The sequence below is a fragment of the Xenia sp. Carnegie-2017 genome, unplaced genomic scaffold (assembly GCF_021976095.1).
Source record: "Xenia sp. Carnegie-2017 unplaced genomic scaffold, XeniaSp_v1 HiC_scaffold_13, whole genome shotgun sequence".
NCBI classification, from domain to species: Eukaryota; Metazoa; Cnidaria; class Anthozoa; order Malacalcyonacea; family Xeniidae; genus Xenia; species Xenia sp. Carnegie-2017.
Genome location: NW_025813436.1, coordinates 7,124,303 through 7,139,877, shown reverse-complemented (window position 1 = coordinate 7,139,877; position 15,575 = coordinate 7,124,303). Strand labels below are relative to the sequence as shown.

Here is a 15,575-nt window from a genome sequence, read left to right as displayed (position 1 = left end):
ACAAATCGAAAAAATAGGTACGCAATGCTTACAAGCTGGTGGCCAGGAAAGTGGCTTGGAACCATTCGGGGACAGGATGCGCCCAGCTTAGATAGCGTTATCCATTACATAATACATTTGTCAAACTTGTAAGAAAGGTTAGGTTTACTTGATGGTAATGAAAATTTGTATTTCTAGAACCAATATTATATTTCATTCAAATTCATTGATTGTTCATTTCAAATCGTAGATTTTTCCGTTTTAAGAAACTTTTCAAGCGTTCAAAAATATTGCTGTCAAGTGGATAGAGCTATTCGGCCTTCGTGCATCTGGTCCCTGGCAAATATAGTTGTACTTATGCTATGTTTTGCCTAACTTTATGGGAGATGCTTCTTGATATACAGTACACTAATGAACGACGTCAATCGACAAACGGCACTGTATCAAAACAACCGTTATAGTAAAACACCCTAAAAACACTCTACAGCCAGCCAACCTCCAAGAACGAATCAATAGTTTACATTAATTTAAAATGCGTATGAATGTTTGATTCAAATACTTGCTTCTCATTTCAATGCAGTCCTAAACTCAACTCCAGCACACTTTATATGAAATTTGCAGATTATTACTTAAATTGCTTGAGTTATTTTACAAAAATTGCTAAGATTATCAAGTGTGCACTTTGAATTTTGTGCAAAAGTATTTCAAAATAGGTGGCAGAAGTCTATTTTGGAATACGTCGAGTTTCTGCGGAATTACCTTTCTAAATTAGAGAGCGAGGGAACTCTCTAATTTAGTTAGAATATTGCAAATACTCATTTATGTGCAAAGTTTAGTCTTAGCGTGCTTACTTGTGATTTCGTTTCTAGATATTTATACTTGACCATCTGCAAACACTGATCGACAAAAGTCAAAGGTTTTGTCTTTAAAACACCGCTTCTTTTAAATTATAGCTCTTAGCCGAGTAAAAATAATTTGTTACACTTACCGTAAGAAACGGTCACCATGAAAGGCTTGGCTGTGACCACGGTAGGCTTGACTGTGACCACGATACACTTGGCTGTGACCACGCTAGGCTTGGCTGTGACAACGGTAGGCTTGGCTGTGACCACGGTAGGCTTGGCTGTGACCATGAAAGGCTTGGCTGTGACCACGGTAGGCTTGGCTGTGACCACGGTAGGCTTGGCTGTGACCACGGTAGGCTTGGCTGTGACCACGGTAGGCTTGGCTGTGACCACGGTAGGCTTGGCTGTGACAAAGGTAGGCTTGGCTGTGACCACGGTAGGCTTGGCTGTGACCACGGTAGGCTTGGCTGTGACCACGGTAGGCTTGGCTGTGACCATGGTAGGCTAGGTCGCCCTAACAGAAACACAAGCAACAAAATTGTTCGATTAGATGGACAAAAACACACTTACAACCCTGACTTCCTTCTTCCTTTATTTTCTCGTCCTCCGCATCTGAAAAATACTGAACAACAAGTTAGTGGTATGACAAAACAAATTAAAGTAAAAGTAAAGAGAGAAACAGACACATACCGCAGGCACAATCCGCATCTGCTGCCGTGTGTAACTGTAGAAATAATTGTAAAATACGATCATGAGAAACTGTTGAAGTTCGAATATTTAGTAAAACCAGTGTTTGCAGAAAATCTTGTTAAAATTTCTGTCGAAACTCGTACTTTACGAAGATTAGCAGAAGACAGCTGCGAATATTTACAGAGAAGGCATACATCGATGTTGACATGAAATTGCTATCAGATATTTCAAAAAACTTTCTCAAAAAATGTTTGTGTTCACTCTGTTTTAACTGCATTAAAGACACACAGTTATAACATCCCTCAATGTTATAACAGTGTTAACGTTGAAAACTTGTTTGACTGATACGGCAATCACTTCAAGTTCAAATAGACCAAATATAATTTAATGATTTTGCAATACTCTGCCAGCATATTGCAATTTCTTTTGGTAAGTGTAATGAATAAACTGTAAATTAAATCCCATTTTAATGTTACTTGCAATATCCTAACATTTGAACGTTCACAAGAAGCACCTCCATATTAACATGTCAACAAGCATGTTAACTGATTTGTGCAAACTTCTATAACTCAAATGGTATGGAAGAGCTCGTCAGTTAGCATGCAGCCAACACATCCCTTAAATCCAAATCTTCCAATTATTGCTAGCATCGATCGCAGGATGTACAAATAGACTTCGGAATATAAAATGAAAGCATTATTTTATAGAGGTATAACTGTCAGCTGGTCAGTCCGGGAGAATTGACATCGAGGGCGAGGAAAAATGTCTTGTGTCAAAGGGTAATCTATTTCTTCCTTCAGCAACATCTTGACAAGGACTTTATAGTCTAAAAATATAAAATAGAGTCGGAGATATCATCGTATCAACGAGCAAATATGTCCGTTAAAACATGAACTGTCTGTATTTCCTAGAGATATTCTTCATGGCACTTAAGTTTAATATGGCAAATTGATCAAACATTTTAGTATGAATGTTAAACGTCATAGTTTTTGCTGAGTTTATCCGTTCTTACCTTAGGAGTTGTTCTGTTGTGTAATATCACCCACTTCGCTAATCTCTGCCATCTTTCCTCTTTATCTTCTGCGACTCTCAACCATTCAAAATAACTTTTTCTCAATTATTTTGTTCAACACTAAATTTCTGAACTGGTAGTTGTAATCGAAAGCATTACCCGAAGTATGGCTTTAATGCCTGTAGAGCACTTTTCATACAACGCTAAAGTTAGACCAGCTATGTTACGATAGAGTATTAAACAAAGAAATTTAGCGAACTTCTCTTCTCTTCAACCAAATGAAAATTCATGAAATAATTTCATCTATATATGCTATAGAGTATAGCCTATCTCTTCAAAATACGCGGACTGTCTGGGTCCGCATCATTTGCGCTGACTTCATTACATAGAGCTTTCAAACTTTTCATCAACACAGCGAAAATCTTGACTTCCATAGCTAGATATCTTTGCTCGACAAATATCAATCAGAAAACAGCGTACAGGCAAGTTGTTCGAAATTTTTTTATCCCTTTCCACCCAGATGATCAGAGTATTTGATTGGTTCAAAGTGCAATGACAAACAATACACTACAAAAATGATGAATATAAAAAGCGAGAGATATTGTTTCATTAACCAAATTGGAAAACACACATTCATGTAAGTGGTGTGCGACCCTTCCCCTGGGAGAGAGAGAACAATGGAAATTTTGCAATTAGGAAAATGCTTTGTCAAAATCATCCAACATGACGTTATTTGCCCACCAAGAATTAGTAGGTAGATACTTCCGGAAATTTTTTTACAATCAAATCATAATGCAAATTCAAATTTTTTCTATTATTTATATAAATACACCATCTAGTTAGTTTTAAAAAAAAATTTTCGGCCGACGACGTGGGACAACGAGTGGGAAGATGAACCACGAGACCATGTGACAACTTTGTCTGTTTGTTGCGCATGCGCAACGGATATACTCACCAAAAACCATTGCAAAAAAGAGTAAAGTTTTATTGTGGTTTTATTTACCCAACTATCATTGCCAAATCAACTAAGAACATTTTGTAAAATGACATCAACTGGAACTGCTTTGTTTGGTTCAAACATTGGCAACACATCAAAAAATTTAGTCGAATTTCGTGCAGGAAAAATGAAGTTGAACGGCACAACAGTAACTGCTGACAAACGAAAGGGTTTGGTGTATATCTATCAAGGTGATGATTCACTTATGCATTTTTGCTGGAAAGATCGGACGACAGGCACAGTGGAAGATGTACGTATAAACACGCAGAAATTAGAAAGATTTTCCTAACTTCCTTTACTGTTCATTTTCTGATTTGTTTTATGATGCTATAGTATTCGTTTATACATCGTGTTTGGTTAGGATTTGATCATTTTTCCCGACGACGTGGAATATAAACCCGTGAAGCAATGCAAGACAGGCCGAGTCTTTATTTTGAAATTCAAAATTTCTTCACGTAAATTATTTTTTTGGATGCAAGAGCCCAAATCCAACAAAGATGAAGAGCTGATGAAAAAGGTCAATGATTTTTTGAATAATCCACCAGCACCAGGATCTTCAGGTGGAGGACTTCGGCATTTAGGCGATCAACTGATTGGTAAGTCTTAACCTAATCATAATTTCAGAGGGCTAAGTGCCATTTTTCAAAGATAATCTGTATAGGTATGCTTTATTCATGTTCAAGTTTTCCACGAAAGTTTTCTTGTTACCTACTTGTCATATGTGACATTTTCTATAGGTGATGCTAGTCTTCAAGGTTTAATTGGCAATTTGGATCAACAACAACTGCTTCAGTTGCTCGGAAGTGGTCAAGGCATGAGTGGTCTTAGTAGTCTTGCTGGCCTTGCGTCCCGTGGATCTAGTGCTAGTAGTACAACCGCCACTGCTAGTAAACCAAGTGATAGTGAGCCACCAGCTACAGGCAGCTCAAAGTAAGTTCTGCCATTCAGAAATAAGTCAAATGCTAAATAATGAGGAGTTTCAATGTTTAGGCTCATTTTTTATAAAAATACATGAGTAGTGACAGTGCAATGAAGTGTGCATTTCATAAATTATCAACAATGATATTAAGGCCAGAACCAGAGAAGAAACCAGCTAAAAAGGAAGCAAGCTCAAAAGCTGATGACAAGAAAGAGGCATCCACTGGATCAGCCCAAACTCCGGCTGTTCAATTGAGCGATCTACAAAATATTCTATCCAACATGGCTGGTAGTAGTCTTAATCTTATATTCTTGTTTGCCCAATGTTTTTGTTCTTCTTTCAATAATGTATGTTCATATTTTTAGTTCCAAAAGTCCAACAAACCGCAGATGGTATGCTTTCTTCACCAATGCACATTGTCATTTTCATATGCTGATCACAAGCCACCACACTATTTACGACCTATGCATTTCACTTTAGCAGTGGATCTGAATTATGTTATAACACCTGAAAACCTTGCACCAATGCTGAGTAATCCAGAGTTTCGGAGAAGGTTAATTCCATTTCTGCCAGCAGGAGAAGATCTTCCACAAGAAGAATCACAACTTCTTGAAACATTAAAGTCACCTCATTTTCAGCAGGTATGTGAGAAAACAATAGTGGAAATGAACAGATTGTCCTGCTTGCAGTAAAAACAACTGTTATCATTTGGAACTCTGATGTACAGTACACTAAACCTAAATAGACCACAGTTGCTATAATGAAAAACATTTAAATAAGGTCAATTGTGTACAGTTTTTTATCTGCCTACTTAAATTGAGATATTGCAAGTTTGTTTCATTACATATCATACAGAAATGTTTTAGTGAACATTGACATTGTTAAGTTCTTTTATTTACTTCCAGAGTTTGCATGCATTTAGTGCAGCCCTGCAATCTGGGCAGCTGGGACCAATAATGAGTCAGTTTCAATTGCCTCAGAATGCTATAGAAGCATTCAATAGAGGAGGTAACACTTTTGATGAAATTTATTGAACAAAGTCAAGTAATGTAATCATAACCATGACTACCATTTTTCATTCATTTAGATGTTCAAGCAGTTGCACAAGCTCTTCAAGAAAACTCAAAAGTTGAAGAAAATAAAGAACCCGAGAAGGATGATGATGACGACGATATGGGCTTGGATTAAACATGTTGTCCATAATAGATACTGTAGTGAAATTATTTGTTTAATTACTCTTGACAGACATAGACTTTAGTCACCTGAAATCTTATAAAACATATTAAGTTCATGGGTTTGTTTTAATGAAAGTTTAATATATTTTTTCACCCTTCGCATCATATACTTTTTCACTGAACTATCACAATGTGTTGTCAACATGAATAAATGCCCAACAAACTGTGCAAGAGTACTAAAAGATTAGGTTAATAAACTTAGCACAATCAATTTGTGTCGCTTTTCCTAAAAAACCTGTCTGTACTTTGTTAAATAAAAATACCAATCAGTTATAGTATGTATAAATTTCATTACAATTAAAAAGCATTCTACAATGAATTCACATGAGCACAAATAATGCACAAACATTCTTGTCATTATTTGTCAGAGGTAAGTAGTTTCAAATATTTACATATGTGCCAAATACTTACAATATTTAAAAGCAACTTTCCTGCCACAGCCATTGTAATTGATTGACAAAACCAACACTTCCGTTTTAATGATGTACAACATGACTTAAGTTGTCTTGCTAACTAAGCGATTATTTGTAGAAAGCTTTTACTTGATCTTGTTAGATAAAATAAATGTTAATGTAATAATGTGTAATTTCTGTAAGCTGTTTGCTTATAAAAAAAAACTTGAAGGAATACATCATATTTCTGTCATGTTAAGCAATTGAATGCTTATGCATGCTGCATGTGAAAAAAGCAAAGATTTAAAGCACCTGATTGCAAAACAATTCAAACAATGACAAAGTAGAAATGACAAAAATTGCTTATGTGCATTTTCAGTGTACAATTGGAGAGATCATATTGTCTTCACTTAGTTGACATTCTCAATATAAAACATATACTGGGCATAGTAGAAAAATACTGCAACACATACCAGACATTTCAACCTCGTGTAGTGGACTCGACTGACGGTCCATTAGTAGAAATAGGTTGAGGTTGAGTTAAAGAAAGTAATGCATTAGCTGCAGAATTTTCAAAAGCATTGTCCAAAGTCGAACCAAAACCATGACACAACAATGGAGGTACAGTACTGAGAGTCACAACTGCTCTGTGCTGCTCAACATTCTCCTATAAATAAAATAAAAAACTGTTAAGAATCTTTAAGCCTCACAAAATTTCCTCACTTTGTGTGCTTATCAGCATAAAATTTAAGAAGTAGAGATGGTAAAAACAAAACTGACAATACATTTCTTATTCCACATAAAACTACTGGCAGTAATACATTTTGATCATTTTTATATCCAAGAAAAAATGCAATGTGCTGGTGATATACAATCATATAATATAATAACTATGCAATAAACCTGTGTAATGTCCTGGTATTGAGTCTGGAATCCTCTAGCTTTAGCAAGTTGCTGCAGTTTTTGCATTGATGAAATGCTTTCATTTTGCAAAATTTCATCTGAAATTGGCTTCACAACAGGAGCTCCGGGAGCACGATTTAACACAGTCCCAGGAGGTGATGTGGTCTAGATTTCAAAATGGTAAAGATTTCATTCATATTAGAAAAGATATTACATGTGTGAGTATAAGGAATTTGGAAAACTTACTTCACCATTCGGGAAAGGTTTAGAAGTTTGCACAACAGTTGTACTAAGCTTGTTGCCCTCTGTCATCTCAGGTAATATGGGCAACAGACCAGGTGGAAGTGAGCGACGCTCTCCAGGCTTATTATCACTATTTTTCTCTAGCCCACTTTTCTGAAATATAATTCATGAAGACAATACAGTAATGTTGCAACAAAATATCGGAAGTACAGCCTGATAATGGTCATTAGAAACATATACCTGACTGTTTTCAACAGAGTCATTAACTTCCACAAACTTGACTGGTCTTATTCCTAATAATTGCAACATTGCCTCAGCTGCATTCTTTTTTGCCTCCTTCTTATTGGCACCAGACCCATGGGCAACATGAGAATCCAATTTAATTTGCATGGTAAATTCCCTAGTGTTTGTACATCCCTCTTCAACAAGAGCATACTCAGGTAGCTCCTCCTTACGACGCTGCCGAAGTTGACCCAAAAGACTGATTGCATTCAAACTTGGATTGATGTCCTTTGGAGACTTTTTTGCATATCCTTCATGCTTATACAGCCTGCTGTAAGCATGGTGTTTTATAAGAGGAGGTAATTTTTTTAGTTCTTCCAAGACTTTAGAAGATGCCAATAGCTTGGAGACCTTCTTGCTTGAGCCTTCACCAGAGGCAGAAAACTGACCAACAGTTACTGTGGTAACAAAAGTGCGGCCATGTGGGGGCCCTGTAGATGAAACCACTTGATAATCAATCTGCAATCTTCGTTTTGCAGCAATTTCGTAAACTTCACTAATTGGCGATTTCATCAGGTGTTTTGACAGCCCCACACCATCAGTCTTGCTCATCTGAAGGAATCAAAAATAAATTTGGTACAAGCAGAAAAAATCAAGCAATTTTGAACCTATGAGCCTGTTCCTTTACATTATTTTCCTAAGTACATACATTATTATTAGGAATAATATCTCACCATGGAGTCAAGAGTTTCAGATTCACCAGTGTTTGCTAGTTCACTTTTTACATCAAATTCAGTTGATGTTTTCTCCACCAATTGTTTACGAAGTTCAGGTAAGGCCTTCAGAACTGCTTCCTGCTTGGCATCTTTTTTCCGGTTTCCCACTCCAATATATTCCTTATCATCAATTTTCAGTATCATTGTTTTCATAAATGGAGAATAAGGATAACGGCTATTACTGACAGTATTATCTGAATACTGGTATGCTCCATAAACATTGCTTGCAATGGGAGTATGACCAATGTGTTGGTTTATTTGAGCAGGAAGATCCTGATACCTCAAAACTTTCCCCAACTTCATTACTATATTATTCAATTCGATTGATGGCTGGTCAATGACTTCTTTTGCTTTTCGCTTTTCTTTCTTTAGACCGGAGGTTTCAAGACCACTTTGTGCTGCATTGTGTTTTGCAGCTCTTATGGTCGAAGCAATCCCTTCATAGATGCCAACATTGGGTAAGGTTAACTGGACTTTAAAAGTTCTATTATGCGGTGGTCCAGACTCTTCAATAACCTTGTATTCAGGAGAGATACAATTTGATTTGCACAATTCGTTCATCAAGCTTATCGGCGTTTTATTACAACTCATCCTTAAAAGGAATTTGACGTTATTCGATGTTTTATGACAACAAGGGAGACTTTGAATACACAAACAAATGTGAAATGCACTCTGAGAAACACGTACACAATACCTTTCAAAGGTTTGTAATCTTCAAAAACTGGACGGAGACCCCACACTTTTTTTAATTCTTTTCTCAAAAGTGGACAAAAATTTTGTCAACATGAGGTCTGCTCAAGTTTTATGAGACCAGTCCGAAAGCAGCGAAGTCACTGTGAAGAAGGTTGGAATTGTGGTAAATATTGAATGCGCATGCCCATGTTTAAGTTCTTCAGCACTGCAGGGCCTGGGAAGTATACATTAGATAGTTAGACCATGAGTTACACCCATAGTAAGAACCTTCCTCAAGTGTATCAATTTAGTTCAAATTTGTGCACATTGCATGTTACCTTCACATTTGACACCATGGTTTATTTATTTTTGTGCTGTATTTTAATTATATACACAATTATAAATAGAGATAAGTTGTTTTGTATCAAAGTCATTGAAAACGCTACGTTTGTTCTGGATTGTCATGATGCACTCAAAAGCACAAATAAAAATCTTTAAATTGAACACGAGCAGAAAATCTAAGAATCTACACTCTTGTTTTTTCAAGTGAACCGGGAATCCAACCCAATATGCATCCTTGCAAAAAAAACTCCTGTTCTCCATTTTTAGTCCGTTACGCCAATTTTTTGGCCTATGGGCATCATTAGATAATCCTGTTGATCAATGGCATCAAATAATCGATTTAAATTCTTGAATAACTACCAACAAACTATCCTGCACATACCTTCAAACGATAAGACACCTGCAAAGCATGGTAAGTACCCAGGCCGAAACGGAATCTAATACATTGGAACTGGTTGCTTTTGTTTCACTGTTGGAAAATTCATTATCAAGTATTTCTTCCTTTTCAATCCACGAATTATAATATCTGTCATAAATATGAGGGCATTCTTTATGCACAAAATATGTAGATACAGAATTATAGTGAAAAATAAAAACATGTTTAACATTGTCACGGATATTACAATGAGTGGCGTAACAAAGTGCTGATGAGTTTGATAAGCATTTGTCAAAACAAGCGTAAGAAGACAAAGAGCATACCAAAATATATGATTGAAAATTTGCTAAGCGCATATACAAGCACCAATTTCAGAGCTCGCTCCGTCACAAATTAAATGAGTACTCCACAAACTCTCCAAGTTCATGGTGATGGCAAAGGCCAACTTTATGTACTAGTACCGATTATGGAGTAATTAGCTCGCTCAGTCACAAACGCTGCTCTGATTGGCTGAAATATGAAATAATTTATTCCACATTTTGATCCCAGCTAGTGAGATGGTACTCTGTGCTTTTTTCGCTTGTCTTCATTTGAAATAAAGATAGTCAAAAAGAAAAAAGTTATGTTTTCATTACAAGCAAATAAACTAGTTACAGATTAAGTACAGGCAATTATTTCTTTTATTGGGCTCATAAGAGTTCCCATACATTTGTTTTGAACACAATGATGAACAGGTAACATGACACTTTGCTACAAGTTCATGTATCTGGATGTATCTCACACGCATTAACTTTCTGGTTATTACCAATAGTGAGTATCCCACCATTTTATTATTTTTTTATATTCACTTATCGGAAACAATAGATTTCTAAAGAAATGATTCATGATAATGTATCGAAAAAAACAACATAGCAGAATAAAAATTTGCTGATTGCTGAATGGTCATGTCACTAAAAATAGGTATAATATTTTTGGCAACACATAAAAAGACACATTTGAAAATAAAATACAATGACGTAAGTTCAAAATAAAATATAAATAACACGGATATATTACGATCCTCTCCCCCCCCCTTAAAATTTAACAAATTTGTTACTTAATCATAAACCCACTTCAAAAATATTGGAAGGAACCGCCAAGTGCGAATTTGGTTATGATAAAAAATCTTGTTTTTATATAAGATATAATAAAATAAGTAAACTTCGTAGAAAAAGATGTGGAAATCAACTTTGGCATATTTTCATTTATAAAAATGAGAAGGACATATGGAAAATTGATTAAAACATTTCAAAGTGAAGTTGAATTAATCGTATTTTCCTCACTATGGTTGTCTTTATCTTGCAAGTCGAGCGTACTTTCACGACATTCCATTACATCAGTAGGAGACTTGTACACTAACCAAGCAAGCCCAAAAAAAAACAGCGACAAAGTTTTACATAGCATGGTCGCTCCTAAGAACACATTTCTAGAAAAAGACCAGGACAGGAATGATTTTCAAGCAAAACTGATACGCATCCTCCATAATTTTCTTCAGACAACTTTTTCATGCAGGTTCTCATGCACCTTGACTACTTCCTACACAATAAATTTTGTGGAAACTGGCCTCACAAGCTATTATTGTATGTAAAGACATTGCTGAAACTGACACATGTTATCTTATCTTAGTTTATATTTTAGAAGTGTAAAGACTACTTTTTATTCATCGCTACCTACACACGTTATCTTAGTTTATATTTTAGGAAGTATAAAGACTGTTTTTGTTCTCTATTGTTCATTCATCATTACCTACACTGACACACGTTATCTTAGTTTATATTTTAGGTAATGGTAATGTAAAGACTGTTCTTGTTCTCTGCTGTTCATCCATCATTATCTACACTGACACACATTATCTTAGTTTGTATTTTAGGGGACGTAAAGACTTTTCTTGTTCTCTGCTGTTCATTCATCACTATCTACACTGACACAAGTTATCTTAGTTTGTATTTTAGGGAACGTAAAGACTGTTCTTGTACTCTACTGTTCATTCTACACTACTAATCATACATACCCTAATCCATCATTTTTGTACTCTAGACAGTTTCTGTCGACATGTTCATCACAAGGATCGCTTTCGGATAAGATACAGACGGAATCTAGCAAGACTCCATACACTATCGGTGCAGGAATGAATGCCAATATTCTTGAAATAATTTGCTGAACACCAAGAGCAAATGATCCTTGACTCTCAGGTACACATCTAGATCAAAGAGAATATCCAATACAATATTTCTTGTTTAGTTTGTGAAGAACTCAGTTTACTTTAACGGGAAAATATCAACATCTAAATTTTCTCCCTAGATTTTTATATATTAATCCTCTTCTACCAACTTAGGTTTACTACAAATGACCATAACATATAAATACACGGTCCGGTAATACAAACAAAGCATGCGTTTTACATATTGGTGAACATTTTACTTTGTTGAAACACCAACATGGCGGTTCTCACGTCTTATGACGACGTCAAAAGAAAAAGCTTGCAATGAATAATTATATTATCAGGCCAAAGTTCTGAGCTGTTTCTTCATTTATAGATTTAGAAATGCATTAAAGAGAAGTTGTATATTTGGTATTGACAATTGATTGATCATCCGAAAAATTACTCAACAAACATCGGTCATTGGCATACCTCAGCGTCACAGTGATAGCAGGAATATTATTACAGAATGTCAGGCAAAGAAGAAGAAAAAATATGATGAGAAAATATGGTAACGATTCACACGATTGATCACAACTTCCTTTATACGCCATAGAAACGTTAGAAGGCAAACAGCTGCAATTGGTGTAAACCTGTATGTAACAATAAAGTTCAGTTTTACATGTAACATTTTAGTTTTAAAGTACCATATCTTGGTATCACTTATGGCTTACCGTTACAGTTACGTAAAAATATCCATATGCTTTCTTACACAGATACATTAGTTAATGCAACTATAAAAATACATTAGCAAAATACCTTATGTCAAATTAAGAAAATAATCTTACTTTTACTCCATCAGTTTCTATTTCGACAGAACATCCTGCGTGACAAGGCGAAAAGTATGTAACTGAATGTTGCTTATTACATACGGGAACATAGTCGTATTGCTTACAGTTGCAATGAAATTGAGAACTGCATCTATCTATAGTGTCGTCATGAGTTCTACAAAATAAAAAATGACGATAATAATTGTGACGATGAAAAAGAAAACGTTTGTTGTCGTGTCCAAGGGGAGAGATCAATTTGTTCAAGTACATGCTCACCATGGTTGACAGAATTAGTACCTGGCAAAGCTGGTCATATAGGATTAGCACTTAGTAATAACGGGTCATAAAGGATTAACACCCAGCATTAACGGGTCATGTAAGGATTAACACCTAGCATTAACGGGTCGTATAGAATGTACTTATGAATGATGGGTCATATAGTATTATTACCTAGGAATGATGGCTCATACTTATTTCAGGTTATGATGCATTACTTAAATTCAACATCACTCACTACATCAGTTCATACTTGATAACAACCTTTGGCAGTGTTAGCTATGTAAGGACAAGGTTTCCACAGAAAATCCATCGTATTCATTCTATACGTAATTAGATGATAAACACAAACAAACCTGTTGTTGTACGACGTTGTTACACCAGCAAAATTCATGTTCGGACAGTGATTTAGAAATATTAAGATGGGAAAAATAGCCAAAAACGCAATGATTGTACAAGCTTTGGCACACTGCCCACAATTCCACTTAAATCTTCGAATAAGATAACCTCCAATCAGCATTCCAAGAATTCCACCAGGGATGATGACGAGGCCTGAGAAAACGCTGGCATTGCTCGAACTTAGGCCAAACTGAGATTCCAAAAACTTCGGGAAAAACGTGGCCGTTCCGGAGATAGCAAAGCCTTCGGCACTACCGGCTATCGTTGTGAAGAGAAATACTTTGTTTTGAAAAAGAGATTTAAGAGCTGGTAAGAATTCTTTAATGTTGTGAGGCTTTCGTTCATCCGGAACACAACCTTTCATGCGACTTTTTTCCTCTTGAAGCATCTTCGCACGCTTTGTCCGGCGTGGAAAGCCGAGCAAAGCGATGCTTACGACTAAGGCACATACACCAGCTACGACATAACCAAGATACCATGCGCCTATCCAACTATTGTCATCTGGTGTCACGTTTACGCCATCTGGCTGAAAGAAATAAAAATATACAGAAACTATTTTAAATTCCTCTGGCAGAAGTTTTGTTTTTACGGGAATGCCTCAGAAATATTGCACATGGGAGCTACCATTCAATGACAACTTACAAAGGAAAATAGCTAATATATCTGTCATAAGCACTGCTTTGCCAAAATGTGTATAGAAAAAAGGATCTATGTCAGAGTTTATGGCTCAGAATTTTTTCTAAAATATTTAAACATGACTTTTGACGTATATCAAACATAAAAATATTAATGTATTTGTTATAGCACAAAAGAAATTTATAATAAAAATTTTCAGTTACGTATTTTCCTAATGCCTACCTCTAATGTTTTGCAAATGCAAGTTTTACTCATGTAAACATTCAATATAAGCTTACCAACGAAAGATCTATATAAATGGACAGAAAATATCCACCGAGTAAAAATCCAACGCCGGGGCCTAAAGTAGCGATGGCATAAAAAATTCCCAAATAAACACCGGAGTTTTTCCGAGTTACATTTTCGTCAATGTAAGCGCAGCCAAGGTTGTATACAGGAGACGCACCAGCACCAATGAGTAGTTGACCAATCACAAACACGAATATATGATACCAACGTGAATTACGACATTCTTCGGAATTGAGCGTCGTTGCATTTTGAAAAGTCTGGTTGTCAAAGCAAAGGTGTTTATTTTGACCTACGATCGGTTTGTAATAACCCACAGTTACGTGCGGGAATGCAAACATTAAACAACCTATACCAAGTATGATCGAACCACACCCTAGCCATTTTGGCTTATGTGAATGACCAGCGTAACTGACAAGTAGAGTTGCAACCGTACTGCCGATATCATAGCAAGAGAAAATACCACCAACTTCGCTGCTCTTTAAAAAATATCGTTTTTCAATAGAGGAAATAACAACACCGCCTAAACCAGTGACGATGAAACCTTGAATGCCGACTAGGATCGAACAAAACACCAAAATCGAACGCGACGATAAAAGCGCTTGTAGGCAATTTGGTCTGAAACCTAGCCATCCGTATCTTGATTCTTCTAGCCCGTCGACGCTTTCATCATTGTCATTTTGCTGTTGCGCCAATACAGACATCTTTACGATGGACTCGTTAAATTGTTTTCAACATGCTGCGAGCTGTTATTTTCACACAGACATGTACTTACAATCGTTATTTCTTTCAATTGCAGAGTAACTTGAGACCTTACTTGAGCTAGATAAAATAAGACACCTCATTTATTATATTGTTAAGTCAAGAGTTGATAATTCGAACACAATTTTCGACATGTATGCAAATTATGTTCTTTCTAAATCATAATATACAGGTATTTATTTGGTTTCCAAGGGAAATTATCCACATAACAGGTTCCAGTCATGTGTGCCGAAGATAAACAACACCCTTGATTAAGATTTAAGACATATTGTAACATCTACGCCAATTTCGGGATAGCTAATACACCTTTTTAGCAATCATTAACTATTTATTGAGAGCAGATATTGAAAGACAGGATGTTAAATCTTTGTGTTGGCGTTAAAGGCAACTACAGTTTAAGGTGTCTCAAAAACTTGTTGATTGAAATTTGTACGGGTTTTAGGGTTATCTTCGGAGTCAAAGCTTATTAAGCTGATAGATTTAGTCTATTTGATTGTGTTTCTGACGTTGAACAATTTCATCGCCTTTTAATACAAAGAATATTCAACCTGCTACGATAGCAATCCGGTAGTGTCAACGGGGCACTAGAGGCACCATGTGGAAGC

General features: G+C 36.0%; 3 protein-coding genes across 5 annotated transcripts; 1 reads left to right on the top strand and 2 right to left on the bottom strand.

Annotated features, from left to right (window-relative positions):
- The first annotated feature begins 3,457 nt into the window (after window positions 1-3,457).
- Window positions 3,458-5,950, top strand: LOC124453569 (proteasomal ubiquitin receptor ADRM1-like). Of its 2 annotated transcripts, none has more exons than XM_047004356.1 (8): window positions 3,458-3,773; window positions 3,885-4,119; window positions 4,261-4,453; window positions 4,594-4,733; window positions 4,808-4,834; window positions 4,923-5,083; window positions 5,348-5,450; window positions 5,530-5,950. In XM_047004356.1, exons 1-8 carry the CDS (start codon window positions 3,570-3,572, stop codon window positions 5,628-5,630), a joined length of 1,164 nt encoding a protein of 387 aa, XP_046860312.1. In that variant the 5' UTR covers window positions 3,458-3,569; the 3' UTR covers window positions 5,631-5,950. The 2 variants fall into 2 exon arrangements, with proteins under 2 accessions (XP_046860312.1, XP_046860321.1); XM_047004365.1 differs by having other exon boundaries at window positions 3,459-3,773; window positions 4,594-4,730.
- LOC124453555 (double-stranded RNA-binding protein Staufen homolog 2-like) lies at window positions 5,948-9,051 on the bottom strand. Of its 2 annotated transcripts, XM_047004341.1 has the most exons (6): window positions 8,908-9,051; window positions 8,172-8,805; window positions 7,456-8,049; window positions 7,219-7,368; window positions 6,973-7,137; window positions 5,948-6,736 (listed from the first exon to the last, which is right to left on the bottom strand). In XM_047004341.1, the coding sequence occupies exons 2-6, from the start codon at window positions 8,802-8,804 to the stop codon at window positions 6,551-6,553; spliced, it is 1,728 nt and encodes a 575-aa protein (XP_046860297.1). In that variant the 5' UTR covers window position 8,805; window positions 8,908-9,051; the 3' UTR covers window positions 5,948-6,550. The 2 variants fall into 2 exon arrangements, with proteins under 2 accessions (XP_046860297.1, XP_046860301.1); XM_047004345.1 differs by lacking the exon at window positions 8,908-9,051 and having other exon boundaries at window positions 8,172-8,901.
- A 1,164-nt stretch (window positions 9,052-10,215) lies between these two features.
- LOC124452419 (solute carrier organic anion transporter family member 4A1-like) lies at window positions 10,216-15,171 on the bottom strand. Its single transcript, XM_047002952.1, has 6 exons — window positions 14,202-15,171; window positions 13,245-13,813; window positions 12,631-12,787; window positions 12,275-12,435; window positions 11,654-11,842; window positions 10,216-11,068 (listed from the first exon to the last, which is right to left on the bottom strand). The coding sequence occupies exons 1-6, from the start codon at window positions 14,910-14,912 to the stop codon at window positions 10,891-10,893; spliced, it is 1,965 nt and encodes a 654-aa protein (XP_046858908.1). The 5' UTR covers window positions 14,913-15,171; the 3' UTR covers window positions 10,216-10,890.
- Between the last annotated feature and the right edge of the window lie 404 nt (window positions 15,172-15,575).